Source organism: Theropithecus gelada, chromosome 8, assembly GCF_003255815.1.
Source record: "Theropithecus gelada isolate Dixy chromosome 8, Tgel_1.0, whole genome shotgun sequence".
Taxonomy (NCBI): domain Eukaryota; kingdom Metazoa; phylum Chordata; class Mammalia; order Primates; family Cercopithecidae; genus Theropithecus; species Theropithecus gelada.
The window spans coordinates 77,708,048-77,729,948 of record NC_037676.1 but is presented as its reverse complement, the minus strand read 5'-3'; the positions used below and the strand labels follow the sequence as shown (position 1 = coordinate 77,729,948).

The following is a 21,901-nucleotide window of genomic DNA, read 5'->3' as shown; positions in this document are numbered from 1 at the left end:
CAGAAGGATAGTTTTCTCAAATATTAGAAAGCAATGTTTATAATTTTTACCATCAAAATTCACATAAAATAAAAATACAATTCAGACATATTAAATGACATAAAAAATTAAGGTTAAGGTACTTTATAAATGTTCTGAAATCTAAGTTGTAGTCAAAAGCATCTGAAAACTACTGGCTTTTTTTGCTTCAAAATTATTCTATTACAATCGAGCTTGCCTGTCTCATCCCCTTTGATGCAAAGAGCAAGCCTGAGTAATTGAATAGAAAGTAATTGAATACAAAAAGATTGAATTGAATGTAAAAAGTTAGTTTCAAAACTTCATTGTCTAGAATAGTAGTTCTTTCCATTGTAAAATGTAACCATATTATAAAATAATCTAGGAGTTATTCTGTAATTTGTAGAAACTTGAAATATTTTAGTACTCACGCTTATTGTTACTGGATTATTCCATATAGTAAACAGAACTAACAGAAAATGTTTGATGATCAGACTAAGGTTTTGTAAACTTTATAGCTTATGTCTCAATAGTTTTAAAAAATTATCTACAAAACAAGGACAGCCTCCTTCTGCCTGGTGTTCATTAATACATTAGCTTTATATTATGGTTAAGTATGGATTAGCAATTACTCAGAAGCAAAATTTTTAAGTGCCATTTAAATGACAAACCAATATCAAAATCTGCTTTTAAAATTATTTCTGGCTATTTAGACTAGATCTAAGACTGCAGTAGCCTTCTCTAAAAGACCAAGAAAATATGCATGAACTTAACTTTTGGTTTTGTTTAATATCCTGCTTGCATAAAATATAAATTATTTCAAATGAGGATAGTAAAGCCAAGTTTTCTTTTACAAATAAATCCCACAAATACTATGTGGAAAGAAGAAGAATAAAAATGAGTGTAACAATGTGATTTTTAAAAGACTAGGGTCAGCAAATATGTTTTTAAAATACTAGAATACTAGCCCTTAAAAAGTATTCAACCACCAGCAGAACTGTCCAACTCTCTTGCCAGTTGATTCCTACACTGCTTAATGTGTTGTTAATGTGTTTCATTTTGCGAGTTTATGAATAACTGATCTTTAAGAGACACAACTCCATAAACTCTCTAGTGTGGTATTAAGCTTGCCCCTCTCTTTCTGCTCTTGATTATCTATTAAATGAAAACAGTAAGATCTATTTTGCAAGGATGGTCCCAAATAATGTCTTTCAAGTACATTGGAAATCCAAGATTATGCGATAGTTTTCTATAATTTATATTTTTCCTAACAATTTCATTTCTTTCTCTCTCTCATATACTCAAAGAATTTTGGTTTCAGATACTATTTACACAAAGATCTACCTATGCTTGTATCTAAAAGACGGCATGGTAACATGAAGTTCTGTGGCCTCTACGTTCCCTACCAGTGGCTAGAAGTCAGGTGGTACTTGGTAAATTGTTGCATTGCATACAACATTTGGGGAAAAAAATGTTGTAGCTAGCTATTAAAGACTATTGTAAATTCAGTAAGCAAGCACTTTGGGAGGCCGAGACGGGCGGATCACGAGGTCAGGAGATCGAGACCATCCTGGCGAACACGGTGAAACCCCGTCTCTACTAAAAAATACAAAAAACTAGCCGGGCGAGGTGGCGGGTGCCTGTAGTCCCAGCTACTCGGGAGGCTGAGGCCGGAGAATGGCGTAAACCCGGGAGGCGGAGCTTGCAGTGAGCTGAGATCCGGCCACTGCACTCCAGCCTGGGCGACAGAGCGAGACTCCGTCTCAAAAAAAAAAAAAAAAAAAAGAGTATGCATAATAATTACATCACAATAACTCAAGTCATCTCAGTGAGTTAGTAGGTTTGGTGTTCAGAGGCAATAGATCGAAGGTAAATCTGGGATTAATTACATTAAATTCCGAAGCAATTAATCAGTTAATCTAGATATTTTATCAAATAATTAGAGATCTGTATCACCAGAATAGCCTAGAAAAATAAAATTATCATGAAGGTTATAATAATAGATTAACTTATCTGCTAACAATCTCTATAGTATTTATATAGTCATCTGAGTTCCAAGGAGTTTTCATAAGCCGCCCTCACTGCACAATTCTGATGTGAATGAATTCTAGTTACCGTGGCTTAAACAGCACCAGTCTGGCAACAACATGGTTCAAGTTTCAGTCACCATGGTAACTCACAATTAGTGAGTGATTTCATAAATACAGACTCCACTGCCAACTCTTCAGTCTGCAAACAACTATCTAAATAACGGATGCGCTTTATGATCAATGACTGATCATGTCACAATTTTTAGTCTGTCCATGATTGGTCACTGAGCATCTTCTATTCAGTTCAGGCATGGAAAACAAACTGCATACAGTGGCTGTGTCGCTTTGTTTCCTAGTGGTAAATTCACTCACATTTTACAAAACTGAATAATTGAATTAGAATTGACCAACAACAGTGAAAGTGCAGAAAAGGAATAGAAGGTGATAATGCTGGAAGTGACATACAAATAGAACACAAATGCAATCACAGAAGAAGTAGCTGTCCATGGGAATACTGCCGCTGCTGTTGTTTGAGTCTCTAAATATGCAGCCAAGAACTTAGCAAAGGAAAACTTGTCCACATAAATGAGAAAGCTGGATGTGTCAAAAGGGGAGAAGGTGTCCCAAAAGAAGTGAACGCGGCAAAAGAAATTTCACATTAAATGAATTCTCAGAAACACGCCAGGACATTGAGAATACAAGGGATTAAAATGTTGAAAGCTGATCCAAATTTCCCAATGAGTAAAACTCATCAGGGCTTAGAAAAGATCCTCACTTCCTAATGTAAGTTTTAGAAGGTGACAAGAACTGGTCAAACTGCGTTTCACAATTATTTTATAAAGAAATAAAACACTTCGATTGTCAATATTCCTAATGTTTTAATTACAGTGTACCAACTGAAATGTTTTATATTTAATTCTACAAAAAAAGTATAAAGATTACATTTCTTTAGTTTCCATAAACATTCAGAGAGTTCTTAATGTTTTCACAAACATTTTTGAAGGTCCCAAGCAGGAAATAATTTTCCCATTGATTATTAAGATTCCCTTGCATGGTTTCAGCTTACATTGTCGTTTTTACGTCTCACACTACCATGCAGAGCAAGGACTACTTGTATACTCTTTTGTGCTCCCCAGACCTATGAAGTAGAAAGATTTTTCTTACATTTTCATTTTAGGAAGCAAACTGACGTCTAGGGAGAATTAGTGACAAGCTGAATAACAATCTTCTACTGCTGAGTCCCAGATGGGAAATTACACCAAGTTTTTGCCATTTCTGGTTACTAATAGATTCTTTCCCACAATTCCACTTTTTCTCAGGTAATTAAGAAATATCATGGTTGAAAAGTAGCCTATATACTTACAGATCTGGTCTGCATGAACCAGTGTTGACATAGGACCTAAAAGTATAGTTTGCCCGGTTAATGGATCTTGAGACAAATGTGGATGCATTGGATGATGGAGATGACTACCGTCATTGGAAGCCCCTACAAAAGATAAAAAGATGCTGTGTTAGTGATATTTAATCAGGAACAGCAAGTTTACCTTGAAACAAATGTTTTGATTGACAGCTTAAATATTGCTGTTTTTGCCAAGTGCTTTTTGGAAATTCAAAAACAAATTGACAGAACCACTGGCATATTAAGAACAATGTCAGCTTTCACTGTACATTGGCTAGATTAATGTTGCATCATATTATGCTGTATATTAAAAATGGACTTTGTGTGCCATTTCCTGGAATCATTAGGTTCGCTGCCTGTTGTTAAGGCAATTCCAAGAATCACTTACCTCAAGTTTATAGTATTTGGGATCACCGTAATAGCATGAACAACTTTCATTTCAGAAAGATATCATTAGGAACAAATTATGCACCAGAAAACTAAAAACAAATATGATGATTTTACAAGGAAATTTAATCTAGATTGGAATGCAAAATAAATTTCTTAACTTATCCCTGACATTTATTGCAACAATGACATATCATTTTCCCTTTCTACTATTTTGTGTCAATTAATTATTTCAGGAACACAATGTTCATTTTTAAGATTTATATATATATATATATATACACACACATATATATGTATTAGATTATATTGCAATTCCAGTATCCTTGAGGTTTTAAACAAATCAGGGCATGAAAAACCATGATATATTTGAAGAGGTCATAAAACCAGGAAATTTGTTTCTGTTTGCCATGTTTGGAAGGATCTGAAAATTTAAGTCAGAGGGACTGTGGAGTAGAGGTGGTGGAGGCTGATAAGAACGGGAGTTGAGGCCGGGCACGGTGGCTCACGCCTATAATTCCAGCACTTTGCGGGGGCCGAGGCTGGCAGATCACAAGGTCAGGACATGGTGACCATCCTGGTGAACACAGTGAAACCCCATCTCTACCAAAAATACAAAAATTAGCCAGGTGTGGTGGCGTGTGCCTGCAGTCCCAGCTACTCCAGAGGCTGAAGCAGGAGAATCACTTGAACCAGGGAGTCGTAGGTTGCAGTGAGCCGAGATCACACCACTGCACTCCAGCCTGGAGACTGAGCGAGACTCTGTCTCAAGAAAACAAAAACAGAATGGGGGCTTGAATCTGTCCAAGTATTTTTGTCTCTCTGACGGGTCTTGCACATTTTTTAAATGTAAAAACTTGAGTTCGTTATGTCCTAGCAGAAGGAGAAAAAATCAGGAGCATCACAGTGACTTCAATAGATGAATTAAATATGGACCAAAAAAATCAATGGGTCAAACTTATATTTAGTGTGATTCTAATCAATAAAGTAGAAATTCTTCAATGTACTCACCACCTAGTAGCATTTCCTGAAGCAGATTGTCAATTTTGACCATCCCAAAAAGTTTAACGAACTGTATTTGCTCAATCATTTGCCAAGTGATGCTCTGCAATGTGGGCAGGAGCAGAAGCAATTCTCCAAACCTTCCACGGGAGTCATACTGCCGATCATTAATGTAGTCCTCCAAACCGATCTGCACTTGGAACCTCATGTTCTTAATTTTTACTGGATCACTTAGCCCTTTTGCATCTAACCAAGGAATAAGAAAGGCAGCAGATTTAACGTAATTAGAGTGTGAAGACAATAAATATTCTAATCTTGAAAAATAGTTTAATTCTTATTATATCAATTCTCTAGTGGAATTTTGAAAACCAACCTGGATCAAAAAATACAATTGCCTTTAAACAAGCATACTCATTGTCATCAATCTGGATTTCTTGAAATGGTCTAACCAGCTCATCTAGAACACGATTGGCCACACGGCTAATCTCAACTTCACAGCTGTTGCGGTGAATAACATAGTTGTTTCCTATGGAAGAGAAAACAACAGCAACAAAATAACCACCTGTCTCCTAAAATTGTCAGCATTGTTTAAAATTTAACAAACCTGTGTTTAAAATAGTCTACCCTTGAAGGAATAGTGATGTACTTTCTCTCTCAGTGGTGTTGTTAGTTATGCTGGAAAAACTCAAGCATGCTTAAAGGACGAATAACATTGATAATGTGATCACATGCATTTTAATGGTATCAGTCACTTGTGATAACACGAAAGCGCAGACTAATAACATGCTAATAATTGACAAGAGAAAATCTAAATATAATGATTAGTTTTTCTCTGTGTCACTCATCTATTAGAGTTTTATTCACTAATGACTACAATACAAACCCTAAAGAATCTTTCTTGTTTACAGTGGATTAAAAACAGCACTTTGATACTCTAGGCATTCTAGGCATACACTATTGAGACAGTTTTAACACGCCTAAGTAAGGGAAGCTGATTTTTTTTTTTTTAATTAGCATGTGAATTCTCATGAGTTGCCTCTGATAGTATATTTTCTCTTCCTGGACTTCTTTAAATAGAGGGGGATAACCACTTTATAAGGCTAACTTTAAGAGAGTTCAAAACTTGGGTGGCAAGCTAGACCACCTATTCCCTAAAGATCTTGCTAACTCAGAAATTCTCTGGCTATAATATAATGGACATTTTTATAGCCTTCAAAAATAACAGCTAAATTTTTATTTTCTGGTTTTATAAAAAGACAAATATTCTAAATTCTTTCACTGCAGGCAAAGACAATCCTCAGGGTAACAGCATATTCAACGGTACCCTCGTTCTTTCTTTTTTCTCCAGCTTTATGGAGGTATGACCGTCAAACAGAATTGTATATATTTAAGGTGTACAACGTGATTTTTTGTTTGTTTGTTTTTAGACAGAGTCTCTCTCTATCGCCCAGGCTGGAGTGCAGTGGCACGATCTCAGCTTGCTGCAACCTCTACCTCTCAGGTTCAAGTGATTCTCATGCCTCAGCCTCCAGAGTAGCTGGGATCACAGGCACCCGCCACCATGTCCGGTTAATTTTATTTATTTTTAGTAGAGACAAGGTTTCACCATGTTGGCCAGGCAGGTCTCGAACTCCTGACATCAAGTGATCCTCCTGCCTCTGTCTGGGATTACATGCATGAGCCACCATGCCTGGCCCAATGTAATGCTTTAATGTGTATCTACATTGTGAAATAATTACCATGGTAAAACTAATTAACATATATTTCAGTCCACATAGTTAATATCTTTTTTTGAGCTTCACTCTTTCTTTATGAAATGTTAGCTTACCTAATTATTCTGGGTAAACTAATTTAGAACTAGAATTTATACAGTAGACATTTTGTTTTCTAGGTCTATTGCATTTAGGTCTATAACGAGAACAGTACTTTAGGTGTTTACTAGAAATGCAAGGGAGGTATTTAATAACATTTCAAGGCATAGTCTCCACAATCACATTATGTGGTTTAGAATCCTGGCTATATTCTTTACTAGTTTTGTGACCTTTGGTAAACTTTCTCTGCCTCCATTTCTTCACCTGCAAAATGGGCTGTAAATAATAGTACTAATCCCTTAGGGCTATTTCAAGGATTAAATGAGAGAATATATATATACATGTAATGTACTTAGACCAGTGTATTTACATAGTAAACCCGCAATAATATTAGATATTGTTCTATTGTCTTCAATTTATTTATATTTGGGGCTAAAACATCTAGCACAAAAATAAAATAATCTAGTCATATTTTCACACATGCCAGAGAGAGGTAGAGCTAGTAAGTGTCAGAAGGATCTCAACCCTCAAAACCTAATTGTATACATTAAGTAAAGTAGCAGGATTGGAGCAATTAATGAAGACAAACGTTTTTTCTTTATGTCTTCTCTACTCCACCACCCCACACCTATTATCCTTCTTTCACCTCTTCTAGCATTCCTGTCTATCAAAATAGTCATTACCACCAGTACTTTTTTACTTGATCATTTTGTAGCATATCATGGGCTATCATGGGCAATAAGATCATAGGTTGTAAACATTTTTTTTAAAAGCGTATAAAATAAAAAGCAGACTCTGAGGAAATATGAAAACACATTGAGACTCCATAAGGCAGCCATATAAGTCATTAATTATTCATTCTGATATAATCTGAACATACCTCAATATAATGTTTATTGAACAACATCTCTTTTTTATTTTTAAATCTTAATACTCCCTAATCATCTCATGGACTCTGAACTTACATACAGTCAAGGCAAGGAAAAATAAGGCCAAGTGAGGACACAATTAAATCCAACCTGTGAAGTGGCAGCACTATTTGACAGTGTCTGCAAATACTTGGTACATACAGAACAGACCCTGTATATTATTGCAAGAATAAAATATGCATAATTTATTCTTATATTAAAAAAAAAACTTACCCAAAAGCAAAATATCTTTATACATCATGGATCTCTTTGTAGCTCCAAGGAGTAAGTGCTCCCCTGCGTGAGCTCTCAACAGTGCCACCTTAATGAAAAATTCTAAGTTTAACAATTAATTATAATATATAATGATTAAAAGATGACATGAGTCGTGTTAACTTACAGTGTTCTTTAAGCCTGGGACTTTTGTTGTTGTTTTAACAAACTATAGCATTCATAGATACATGCCATCAGTAAACTTCCAGTTTTCTAGGTAGCATGTCAATAGAATCAACTTTTCAAAAATTTTAAAACTATCTAGCAAGTCAATACAATAGCAGCAGAAAAAAAAAAGCAGAAAGGTACTGTTTGGAAGGGAAACAGAATCAAACACACCAGAGTTCAAATCCCAGCATGGCCACTTACTACCTCTTTAACCTTGTGTAAGTTAACCTGTGTGTTTGGAACTTACTCATTTGTTTTCATCTATAAAATGGGAGTAGAGATAAAAAAAAAAGCTCAGCATGTACTCATGAGTACTAAATGATAAAACATATATAAAACTTAATCTCCTGCATGTAATAAACTAAATAAACAAAAGCAAAGCAAAGACTTGTTGTAAGGAAAAGATGGGAGGTCTGGGTTCTGCCACTTTCTAGATTGAACCCCTAACTCTTTGCAGTAAGCTCTCAACTAAGCTTCATTTGTACACTAGATTACCTGCTGGGTATCACCACTAGGAAGTATAGGAAGCATTACAAATTTAATACCTACCAACATAACACTTCTCCAGTATCTTCATCTAGTAAATGTCGCCATAATCCAAAGTGCTTGTTCACATCAAAACAAGAGACTATTTGAGCCCTCTCTAACTCTACAGTAAATTCTAGTGCTGCTTCTCAAAATACAAGCCAAAGTGATCCAAGTGATCCACTTCTTTTCATCTCCATTGCTACCACCCCAGTCCAGGCTGAAAACTCTTTTAATGATTTCTTTTTGTCCCTAGACTAAAATCCAAACTCCTCAAACATGGCCTCGCAGGTGATGGGAAGAGTGACAGTGGGTCAGTGCTTTGCCTCCCAGCCCTCATGTCTCTGACTTCATCTTGCAGCACCCCTTGTTCACATTGCTCCTGCCTGACTCAGAACCTTGGACATGCTGTTCCTGTATCTGGAATGCTTTCTTCTCAGATTCTCCTGTGCTTGGCCCCTTGTCTTTCAGGGTCTCGGGTAATAACTTCTCTGGTCCTCAGTTTAAAGTCTCTCTTCTCATTTTATCCCCATTCTCCAACAACTCATTTTATTCCATTTTATAGCATTTTATAGAGTTTATCTCCACTTGGAATGAACTTTCTCATAATTTTTGAATTTTTAAGTTATCCACCTCTCTCAGAGTGTACATTTATGAGAATAGTGAAGAAATCTGTATTTTTACTGCTAAATACCCACAGTTCCTAAAACTGAACAGTAATCTAATAAATATTCATTTGATGAATTTATTGAATGAATTTTACTGATCTAGGATTCAGTTTTAGAAACTGTAAAATGAAGATGATAACACCTGTCACTGAGCTCCTGAGATAATTAAATGAAATTATGTAATTTATAGTGCAACTGAAAGCTAATTTCCCAGTGCCTTATTCATAACAGACATTTACAAATTTGTGGCTAATTAATAAATGTTATACTGTTATTATTAAAGAATCAGTTGGCAAATTAAAACTGTTTCTCACTGGTTACTGGATTTTAATTTCCCAATTTTTAAATCATTGTATATATAAGTCAGCAATTTCTAAAGAAGAATGATAATAAAAATATAAAACTGATACATAACGTAACCCTACTTATATTGCTTGGGGTGAGACTGGTAGGTTTTAGCAATTTAGCATTATTCACTCTGGCATAACCTTCTGAGCCATGCTATCTTTATGATATGTCAATATTCGTGACTCATACCAGGAAGGCAGTTACAGAGCCTTTTAAGAATTACTTCAGATTTCACTGTATTTTTTTTTTCCTGTCACCAGGTGAAATGCTCTCTTAAAAATAAATATACACTAGTACGACACTTATCATTGTTAATTTAATGTGACAGAAAGGGAATTTTTCAAATTATTTTCATCTACAAATATTATACCCTACTTAGTAAGAACAGTTCAAAATGAATCTGAAACCAAAATACTTATCTTTATAATGCAATCAGGAAATTCAAGTTTCTAAGCACTTATTAAAATATTATAATGGATATATGACAAAATATGAAAACATAAGTATTAGTAAAAGATCATTCTATATTTCCTTCTGTAATTTTATTTCTCTATAAATTTCTGATCATGCTTCTACAGACATTTTTTCTTTTTGCCAGACATCTAACTTTTATACAATAAATTCTAGAATAAAACTGACAACATGAAAGTTAAAACTTTATGTTAATTGCATGAAGTACCCACCAAGACAACATCATAACCTGTGTGGTTTCTGTCTAGGAGTGACCTGGTATTTCTGAGGAGGTTTATATAGCACCTTCAGTAAACGCCAATACACAACATCCACCATTTGCTTCACAGACATTCACTCTTCTAATACTTTGTCTCACAATGACAGTTACATGCTATCTGCCTTTCTCCCTCACATAAGCCTTTTAAAATTCCAAAAGGGCAGAGGAGTGTTTTGTTCAGTTCTCGTCCAATCAATACATTTGCTACACCCCTAAAATAGAAGTCAAACAGTTGTGCCTCTTGATAGAACAAGGTGAAGGGGTAAGAAAACCCAATCCTTTCTCATAATTTATCTTTTGTCAAATATAGTAATATAGCATGTGCATTACAAATAAAATGGAAAGAACATAAACTTAGCAAAGTTCAAGAAGCATTTTTAAAGCACTTATAAATTTTTAAATGTATACCTGATCATCCAATGGTAATTCACAGAAGGCAGGAATATATTTAGCCCATTCCACCAAGACTAGGAGCTGCTGTTTCATAGATTCGCAGACATCACCAATACTTGCAATTTTCTTAACATTTATGTCAGTGCTTGACCCAGGGCTTGAGACTGAGATCTAGCATTAAGAAAAACATGATATTATCATTTAAAATCATAGATGGCCAACATTCTCCTTTTGTCTTTTGACTGTGACAAGTAAAGACCATAGAAGTATGCACTATTGTTGTTACAGTATCTTGACAAATACTAAACGTTTTAAATTGAAAAACAAAATACTGATTTAAATTGAAAAATAAAATACCTATCAGTTTATAAGTTAATTTAAAACCATTTCATTTATATAGCACCATCCTCTGGGAGCAATATCTTATGTTAGTGATCAAATCTGTACACTAAGTTTTACCCCGACTTTTGAGGAATTTTACAATCAAAATGGCTATATAAATAGATAGATACTATCCATATGTAATATGCTCTTTGATTTTATTTTGAATTAAAGGTGATATTTTCTTTAATCTGTGGAAGTTTATGAAGAAAATGTTTTCATAAAGATTACCCAGTTGGGGAGACAAGAAGCAAGAACTGTTTGTCTCGCTGCATTAAAAGGAAGCCCATCAAAATTAAATTAAGAAACCAATGTGTGTGTGACTCAGAAATGCTGAAGAGCTTAACATATAATAATACATTTGTAAGATTATGTGTAATTTTAGACTATATAAAAATATAAGCTAAATAAAGCTTTTCTGCTGAAAGAAAAAAGTCAAAGTTTTTATAAACTTATTTTTGAACATGCATGTGAGTGTATCTTTATCTGTATTTGAATATTTTCTCATAGCTCCCCTTTAAGTCATTCTCTAAAAGCTTTATTGCACATCAAGCAATATTCAAGTAATAATGATAACGGTGATGTTAACCTCATCATATTACCCTTGTGTTATCAAAAATGAAAGTAGTTGCACTGACTCATTATAGGACCTGATTAACTACTTGGCAATTTTATAATCTGCTTTATAATAGAAAAAAAATTAACATTTCTAATAAGGTCAATGCTAAAATAAATTTGATTTAAGGATTTCTTTATACAACACTAAATAATTTATTTTTATGTATATAACTAATGACTTGTTTTTTTAACTGTAGAACTGTTATTGGATAAATTTAAAATAATAAAGTTTTCCTTCTTCTGTGTTTTCTGAATTCTGACTCTTCATTTAAATGTCTGTTTCCAAAGCAGGTCCCAATAATCCAGAAGTCATTTCCAATGAAAGAAGCTCCGATAACAAATCTCAACCAAACTCCCCAAAAGTCGTGGTAGCGGGTTGTACAGATTCAATCAATAAAATAAAATACTGCCTACAGAGCTTTGCGCTAATCATTATTTCTAATCAACCTTATAAGCAAGCTTTTTCTAAAACAATCTTAGACTGAAATTTATTTTATTTTTCCATTTAAAACTAATCTTGTTCAAGAATAGTCAAAATTAAGTCAGCAGTCCCACTCAAACTTTCAAAGTAGAACTCTTAAATGTATGTAGATGTAACTTATTTTAGTAATGAGCACATTTGAATAAACATATTATTTTAGCATGATGTCTACATGGACATTCAATTTTATTAATTAGGGTTTGATGCTGACGTGCCACAGGTACCTGGCGAGACCGAACTTCAGCTTGTGCCAGTGTGTTAATGGAGGGGATGTTGCTGCCATCAAATGTGCTTCTTCTGGTGCTTATTCTATCGCGTTCATTTTGTACAGCTAGAGGGAAAAAACAGTATTTATTGAGCACTTCTCTTTAGTGTATGTTAGGATATAGAGTTTGAGGAGTTTTTTTTAAGTGAAAAAATTGAGAAAGGGTCTTTCCAAAAGACGGTGGGAGAAAGGTATTTTCATTCTGTACTACTCTCAAAAACAGGGATCGTCAGGCTTGTCACTAGAGCTCATAAAACATTGCTGTTTGAGACGTCATGACAGCATGCATGTTAGAAAGTGTTGGCTCAGCCAGTTCTGCCATGCTATATTTTTAATAGCGTGGTTTTCTATTCTCTTAAAGTTAATAAAACTGTAAGATAACTAGAAGAAGAGCATTGCCTATAAGATTGACCAGGTCAAAGATAAGAGTGTATTCACTATCAGAAAATATGAGTCATAGATTTTGAAACTTCCGTTTTCTTTTCTCTATAAAACACTAGCAAAAATGGAAAGTAAACTTATTTTAGTTACAATGACTTTAGGATTACAATATTATGATCTCTTATAAAACACTGTCCATGGGACAGTTTACCAACATTAATAAAGCAAAAATTGTACCATGGAGCAGTCTCTCCTGAGAAAAATGAGGTTTGAATACCAGCATTTTGGAAAGATGAAGAAATCCTATATATTATACAGGTTTCTAAGAGAGAGCTAGATCTGCTTCTTTACTTCAGAAAAATAATAATAATAATAATAATAATAATGTAGTTCCCCAAATCCCTTACTGAAAACTGCATTTTTAAATATAAGGAAGACTGACAGGGAAAATATTAACTCACATGTTTACCATACAGAGAATACAATCATGCCAAATGTGGCTCAAGCCTGTAATGCCAGCACTTTGGGAGGCCGAGGTGGGCGCATCACAAGGTCAGGAAATCGAGACCATCCTGGCTAACATGGTGAAACCCCGTCTCTACTAAAAATACAAAAAATTAGCCGGGCGAGGTGGCGGGCGCCTGTAGTCCCAGCTACTCAGGAGGCTGAGGCAGGAGAATGGCGTGAACCCGGGAGGCGGAGCTTGCAGTGAGCCGAGATCGCGCCACTGCACTCCAGCCTGGGAGACAGAGCGAGACTCTGTCTCCAAAAAAAAAAAAAAAAAAAAAAAAGGAGTGAGTTGTCTGTAAGTTGGAGTGAATCAGTAATATTTTATTTTAAAATCATACTTACTGGTAGCTTGCTCTTTTTGATTTACAGAAATTGTTATTGATTTTTAACCTAAACTGACTCATTTGGAAATGCATATGCAGTGATCAAATATTAAGAAGTTAGCTATGCTTTTATGAATTCCACTTACGTGATTATTCTTTAGAAAAATGCTAAAAGATATCGTAAACATTTATAATCTCACTGCTATCATTTTTGACATAAAACTATGTTTTTATTTGTTTCCACCTAATTAATCTCGCTACTATGCTGTTAGTGTAAAAAAGGCAAATACATCAACTTGAAAACTCAAAATTACTTTACAACCTATTTAAGAAAATTAACACATTATTTTATGAACAGAAGATAAAATTTACCTATTTTAAATCATAATTGTATTTCACAAATTGTAAAACTCATAAAGGAAATGTAGGATTGATATTTGCTTACACTTTTGTGGGGATAAACATGGGATTCAAGTAGAAATGGAGGGAGGCAATTGACCAAGTATGTAATTAATCCCGTAAACTGCCAAATAGAGCTTCCTATGAAATTAGAAATAAATCACTTTTTAAATGAGAAAGTGCTTCTCCTTTAATTTTGTGAACTTTGTTTTTTGTTGTCTTCAAGATTACCAACCTGAGCAAAACTAATGGTATTCCTGTATTCTTAAAATATTGAATGACAAAGAAAAAGCTAACTATGTTAAAGATGGGTTTGATGTATTTTACACTTCTTTAGTATAGTGATTTCATTTGATTTTTTTAGTTTGTGAAATAGTTGTGAAAAACATCTCTTTGCATATGATAGGCATGACCAAACAGTAAAACTGACAAGTATAGAATTTTGTAGCTGTTACACGCTGTCAAATGTTTACAATGTGTTCAATACATTTGTTTCTAAATTAACCGTATTTAGAATACAGGAGAATATAATCAGAATACTTAATACATGCAAGACGAAATTAGTACACACTAAAATAGCACATCTAGTCTATTGTTTCGGTCCCTCAATATAATATAAGCTTCCTGAAAGGGAAGATTATTTTGTCTACTATGCTCACTATTGAAGCTTCAGCACCTAAAACAGTGTTTGGAAAATTGCAGTGTTCAATAATATTTAATAAATAAATGAATGCATGAAAAGTAGATGTTCAGTTAATGTTCATTAAAAGAAAAAAGACACTCATTTGTTATTGAGAACAAAAAAAAATACATTTGCGTCAGGCGTGGTGACTCAAGTCTGTAATCACAGCACTTTCGGAGGTTGAACGGAGTGGATTACTTGAGGTCAGGAGTTCAAGACCAGCCTGGCCAACATGGTGAAACTCTGGTTCTACTAAAAATACAAAAATTAGCCAGGCATGGTGATGCGCACCTGTAGTCCCAGCTACTAGGGAGTCTGAGGCAGAAGTATCACTTGAACCTGGTAGGTTACAGTGAGCCAGGATCGTGACACTGCGCTCCAGCCTGGTTGACAGAGTGAGACTCCATCTCAAAAAAAAAAAAAAGAAATCTGTAATTTCAATCCACTAACAGAATATTGGTGTACTATTTAGTCAATAATTTTGTTGCCTTGGACAATATAGCGGTGGAGAGAATGATATCCATAATCAGATAGTCACCAGATAAATACTGGCTACACCACTTAATAGCTGTATGTCCTTAGACTAAATTCTTTATCTTGAGGAACCATAGATTCCTCCTTATTAGAGTGAGGAAAATTAGAACTCATGTAAAAAGGTTATAGTGATCAATGAGAATATGTTTGTATGTTTATCACTTTTCATCAATAATGTTAATTATCATCACCATTATTATTACCTTCTTTTTTCATTCCCGCTCTAAAACACTTTCTTAATCGACAATATCTACATTGATTCCTTTTGTCCTTGTCAACAACACATTGCCGACTGAACCTATAACATCAAAGATATATTAGTTTACAGAAAACTATAATTTCAAAAAAAAAGCAAATAAACAGACAAATGGATTTTAAATATGTGTTGTCACATTTGATTCGCTAAAAAGAAGGTATAGGAACAATCAACTATGACCTTTCCAGCCTCACAATCAGCATGTGCGTGAAAACACGAGCCTCACCTCTCACTTAGTCTTTATAGTAAAATAAAACTGAATGACTATCTTCATTTTGGCTGCTGTGCGTAACCACTTCTATCATGAGTCATGAAAGCCAAACCTAGTTTTGAATATCTTTGGCATTCAAGTTTTTGTTGCTTATTGCTAAATGATTTCAGTATGAAGGAGGCTATTATCAGAACTTCATGGCCCTGCATTTTCATGCTTTTCTCTTTTTAAATATCCTTCTATTAATTTTAAGTGTACCCCACACCCCACTGAAGTTTACCCTACATGGCAAATTATACATCAAGAGGTAACTGAGGACAACATTGAGAGTATAGTCGGCATCATGGGGTAAGAATTCACACACATTATAATGGCTGCAAATGAAATAAAGAAAAAACAAGTGTTGGTGAGAATGTGGAAAAATTGGAACCCTCATACACCGCTGTTTAAAATGTTAAATGACGCAGCTGCTTTGGAAGAAAGTTTAGCATTGTCTTAAAAAGCTAAACATAGAGTTATAGTGTAACCCAGCAATGCCATGTTAGGTCTTTATGCAGAGAAATGAAACATATGTACACATAAAAACTTGGTCATAAATGTCCACAGCAGCATTATTCATCATCGCCCAGAAGTGAAGAATATACAAGAGCCTATGATAATAGAAAAACAAAATGTGGCATGCCTGCACAGTGGAATATTGTTATTTGTCAGTAAATAGGAATGAAGTACAGATAAATGCTACAACACGGATAAACCTTGGCAGCCTATTCTATTCTAAACAAAAGAAGTAAGACAAAAGAGATCACACATCGTATGATTTTGTTTATACAAATGTCCTGAAAAGGGAAATTTGTAGAAATAGAAAATAGATTCATAGTTACCTCATATTGTTGGGGAGGGAGTTGGGAGGACATGGGGGAGTAACTACTAAAGGTTTCATTATAAAGTGATAAAAATGGTCAAATTTGACTGTAGCGATCGTTGCATCACTCTGGATAAACTAAAAACTGATTTGTGTACTTAACCAAACAAACAAACAAATAAAAAGAGTACAGTCTCTGAAATTAAATCTAAGCTTGGTTCCACCGTTGATTCTCAGCAGAACTTGGGGGTGTTAAGTAACTTTAGTTTACAAGTGTAAAATAAAGAGAAGGACTTGCCCAAAAGGCTATTGTGTGAAAGCACCTCAAATAGTTAGGGGCAAATATTAAGCATACAGTAAACACAAACATTTCTTCAAAATTCTGGCACAAAATTATCCATACATCTGGATATGTACCTGTTTATTTGTAGTTGATGATAAACGATAAGAATAAAGATACACATTTTGTGAAATGTATTTCTTCTAAAAACTATCAGTGTCCACTTAAAATCGAACGAGAAGCGAAGCCTATAATCAAATTGAGCTAGAAGAGAAATGTGCTTTCAGAGTGAGGAACAAGGCATTGCTCATTTGGGAACAAATGGCTGATGAGACTCAGGAGAGAGGACCGATTGACAAAAATACAAGGAGAATGCATTCAATTAACATTAAATTAATAATAAAAATTGAATAAACATATTATTAAGCACCTACAACATACAAGATCCTGGTGTAAGGATTAAACAGATTAATATGCTACTTGTCTCCTCCACTCAAGGAAATTACAATCTAACAGCGTATGCATACAAATTGTACATAAGGTGAAAAACATAACATGAAAAGTGTTGAAACAGCAATTAAAAGTGCTTTTGAAGCAAAGCCCAACCTCGGTGTGATGAAGCAGTTAGAGTAGAAATGGAATTTTGGCATCTAAGGAAATAGATACATTTGAGACCAGCACAACCTGAGCTTCAGAAAGTCTCCATGCCCCTAAACTTGCATCAAGTTTTTTCCAAACGAAAATCATCACATTTGCTGAATACTAACATCTGTAAAGACAGCTAGGTTGGCAGTAACATTCCTAATAGGAAGGTGCAGGAGTTAAACTGTATCTGTTGTTAGAATATTTTTTAAACCTCTTAAAGCTGCTCTGAGAGCATCCCTTTTCCACTCTTCTCATAGAGAAAGCACAGAAGTACTGATAGCCTTTGTGATTCTCTGATTCTCAAAAGTTGTTGGATTTAGTTGTTTGGATCACCATTACACACACACACACACACACACACACTCACACACAGGTATTTCAATTTTAACAGAGCACATGACTCCAGAAGGTATGGTTTACAGGTTATTCTGTATTTGTTTTAGTTTAGAAGCATTCGTACAAAAATATTTTTGATGAAGGAAATTGATCTACCTTTTACCTTTAGAGTTTTAATGTAAATAAAAGCAAAACTCATCTAAATATACTTTTTTTGTTTACCTAGAAAGTTTTATTTTTTATTTTTTTATTAATTTTTTTTTATTATACTTTATGTTCTAGGGTATATGTGCACAATGTGCAGGTTTGTTACATATGTATACATGTGCCATGTTGGTGTGCTGCACATATTTATTCGTCGTTTACATTAGGTATATCTCCTAATGCTATCCCTTCCCCCTCCCCCCACCCCACAACAGGCCCCAGTGTGTGATGTTCCCCTTCCTGTGTCCAAGTGATCTCATTGTTCAATTCCCACCTATGAGTGAGAACACGCCATGTTTGGTTTTCTGTTCTTGCAATAGTTTGCTGAGAATGATGGTTTCCAGTTGCATCCATGTCCCTACAAAGGACATGAACCCATCCTTTTTTATGGCTGCATAGTATTCCATGGTGTATATGACCTATAAAGTTTTTAAAGTGGGCAATTTGTATTTTCTTAACCTGCTTCAACCTATCTTGGGAAAATTAAAGAATTATCAGAGAACTAGATAGATATTTGGGGAGTTATATATTAACTTGTATTGCACCCTAGGAAATCACATGGCAAGACTTTGAGAGGGTTAACCTCTTCCCAAATGTCTGATCTGTTCTTAAAAGGACATAATTCTACACGTAACTTTTATTGACAGAACAAACATAGTTTTTTTGTTGTTGTTAAATTTAACCATTTTTGTTAATAGCCTATATTCAATCTAAATGCAATCTGCATTCAAGCACAGTCATACATATGAATCAAGATGCAATATGTATTATGTATACTTAAATCATGTTATGATGTTGACTAGGTGTTCATCTAAAAATAAAGGAAAAAAAAAAACAAGAAAACAGCCTACTGGAAATGCGTGACAAATATAATATAGTTAAATAAGCTTCTGACAAAACATTTAAATTTAATGACAAAAAATATGGCATGAGAAATATATTTTAAATTTTAGGACTGAAAATTAAATTTCACTCATTGATATCAACAAACTACCAAAATCATCTGCACTTTTATAATTTTGTTTTTAGACCTAGGATGTAATGGCACTTAAAAAATCAACATGAAGAAAAATGCTCATATTGAAAAACCTTTTAAATGAAGATTTTAAAATGTTTAGAGGTATATGAACATGTGATAAAACAATAAAGAAACACAAGGAAAAGATAACATGAAATTGCAATAGTAGTTACCTTTAGGAGACAAAGGAGTAAAAGTGCTAGAGGAGGTGTCCATTAAAGGCTTCAACTATATTGGTCTAAGCTGGGTGGTAGGCAGGTGGATTTTTTATATACCTTCTGTAAGTCTAAAATGTTTCATAAAAAAGAACCACCTATGTGAATACATCCTGTATACATACCCACACGTTCTGACTTGTACTGCAGTTTAGAGATTGTACTTACAGACTTACAGATACACGAAAACTCTGAGTTTTCTTCTCTTACTTTTTCCGTGCCAAACTGAAACACCTGTAAAGATAACTTGACTAAAAGGGCATTTAAAGTACCTGCAAGAATAAACGTGACTCTTACGAATGCTGCGTCTGAAGAAACCCTTGCACCCATCACAACTCGATGCCCCATAGTGTTTTCCTGTTGCTCTGTCCCCACAGATGGCACACAGACAGTTGACACCGTTGTCTGTGGTATTCATACTTGTCTCTGGGGCAGAATTATCTGTGAATAAAAAAAGCAAGATTAGAGTTACAGTTAGTACTATTTCCTGATTAAATTGTCCTGCTAATTATTTAGAGGCTCAAACAGTCCGTTCGTTGGCTTCCTGGAGACCCCACACCGGTGCTTTCCTTTTACCCCCCCCCCCCCCCCCCCCGGCTGGCGGCTTCCGCTCCAACCTCTCCTTTCTTATTTCTGAACATTTAACTTTGGGACACCATAGGGCTTAGGTCTCCAACTCCGCTCTTTCCCAAGGGAGGTTTATCTGTTCTATGACAATAAATATTAGCTGTAGGATGAATAATTCCAATATTTTATCTCTCTAGCCCCGATATCTCCCATGGGCATCAGCCTGAAATGCCCAAGCACCTGTTGAAGAACCTCATTATGAAATCTAATCAGAATTGTAAATCGAAGTATCAAAAACAAAACTCATTTTTCTGCTAGAACTTGTTGTTCTTTCCTTCAGTCTCCCCTACATCAGTCAATGGTTCCATCCAGTTTCCCAGGGCCAATAATCTGTGAGTCTTTCATGTATTCTCTCCTTTATCTTTTGTAACCAATCCCTTGGTAAGTCCATGTTTATAATACTTTTATTTATTTATTTATTTATTTATTTAATTTTTTGAGACTGAGTCTCCCCTGTTGCTCAGGTTGGAGTATAGTGGGGCGATCTTGGCTCACTGCAACCTCTGTCTCCCAGGTTCAAATGATTCCCACGCCTCAGCCTCCCAAGTAGCTGAGATTACAGGCGTGTGCCACCATGCCAGGACAATCTTAGTAGAGACGAGGTTTCATCATATTGGCCAGGCTGTTCTTGAACCCCTGCCCTCAGGTGATCTGCACACCTCAACCTCCCAAAGTTCTGGGATTACAGGTGTGAGCCACCGCGCCCAGCCTGAAATACATATTTAGTCCATAACTTTTCACCACGGACATCCTTATTCAATCAACCATCATCTTTCCTCTAGATTATGGCAACAGCCCGCTATCTAAATTCTTTCCTTCCGTTCTTGCTGCCCTACTATTTGTTACCCTAAAGCCACCTAAGTGATATTGCTTTAAGTAATTCATATAATGTCACCCTCTGCATCCAACCCTGTTGTAACTAGATAGAGAATAAAGTCTAGGCATCTTCCCACAGCCTGTAAACCCTGCATGTCAAACCTGCCTACAGCTCCCCCAAATCTCTGATCCCAGTATCTGGTACCACTTTTCATCCAGTTCACTATTCTCCAGCAATATCTTCTTCTTTTTTTTTTTTTTTTTCCCACCATTGAAGGCTACTCTCATCTCAGAACTTGTTCACCTGCTCTTCCTTCTGTCTGGAAGGAAAGTTCTTCCCTTTCTTTGAGCTAGCTACAAGGTTTCTGTTAAAGTCTCACATTTTGTGTGAAACCTTCTCTGAACACACATTTTAAAATGTCACCTCCCATCTGTCCTTCAAGTAGAACCTAGACCCCTGCTTATTTTAAGTATTATTATTATTTTTTGAGTCAGGGTCTTGCTTTGTCAGCCAGACTGGAGGGCAGTGGTGTAATCCTAGCTCACTGCAACCTGGACCTCCTGAGCTCAAGCAATCTTCCCACCTCAGCCTCCTGAGTAGTTGGGGCTACAGGAGTACACCACCACATCCAGCTAGTTTTTAATATTTTTATTGTTGAGATAAGGTCTCACTATGTTGTCCAGGTTGGTCTTAAACTCTTGGGCTCAAGTGATCCTCCTGCCTCAGCCTCCCAAAGTGCTGGGACTACAGGTATAAGCCACCACACCTGGCCTTAGTTTTTTTAAATGGCCTTAGTTTTTTATATAACTTTATTGGTGAAAAGTATATTCTGCATTGGTCTGCTCATTTATTACCCATCTTTACACACAGAATGTAAGCCCCATGGTGGTAGAGAATTTATCTGTCTGATTTAGTCTTCTGTTTTCCAGTTTTTAGGATTATGCCCAGGATATAGTGGGTCATCTAATACACAATTCTGAAGGAAGAATTATTTTTAAAATGTAGATATTTATAATAAAATAAATATTTCTTAAATGAGTTAATATTGTGGATTACATCTTTAAAAATCAATATGCATTCAAAAGATATTAAATATATAATATAGTAAAAGTTTATTGCAAAATTTTATATTGACAACTGATTATTGTATATCTAACAAAAGGATAAAACTAAAGGTTGTCATGTCCTGATTACATTTTGTAACTTACATATGTTCT

The 21,901-nt window shown here is 35.0% G+C and overlaps 1 protein-coding gene across 4 annotated transcripts in view; it reads right to left on the bottom strand.

The window, feature by feature from the left end:
• Positions 1-21,901, bottom strand: part of HNF4G (hepatocyte nuclear factor 4 gamma) — a 150,311-nt gene that overhangs the window by 3,229 nt on the left and 125,181 nt on the right. For all 4 annotated transcript variants that reach the window (XM_025394277.1, XM_025394279.1, XM_025394278.1 and 1 more), the window contains 8 exons: positions 19,513-19,681; positions 15,417-15,511; positions 12,344-12,450; positions 10,655-10,810; positions 7,769-7,856; positions 5,189-5,341; positions 4,825-5,061; positions 3,391-3,513 (listed from right to left, as the gene is read on the bottom strand). In XM_025394277.1, coding sequence (XP_025250062.1) covers positions 3,391-3,513; positions 4,825-5,061; positions 5,189-5,341; positions 7,769-7,856; positions 10,655-10,810; positions 12,344-12,450; positions 15,417-15,511; positions 19,513-19,658 — 1,105 coding nt within the window. In that variant the 5' untranslated portion in view covers positions 19,659-19,681. The remainder of the gene's footprint in view (positions 1-3,390; positions 3,514-4,824; positions 5,062-5,188; positions 5,342-7,768; positions 7,857-10,654; positions 10,811-12,343; positions 12,451-15,416; positions 15,512-19,512; positions 19,682-21,901) is intronic.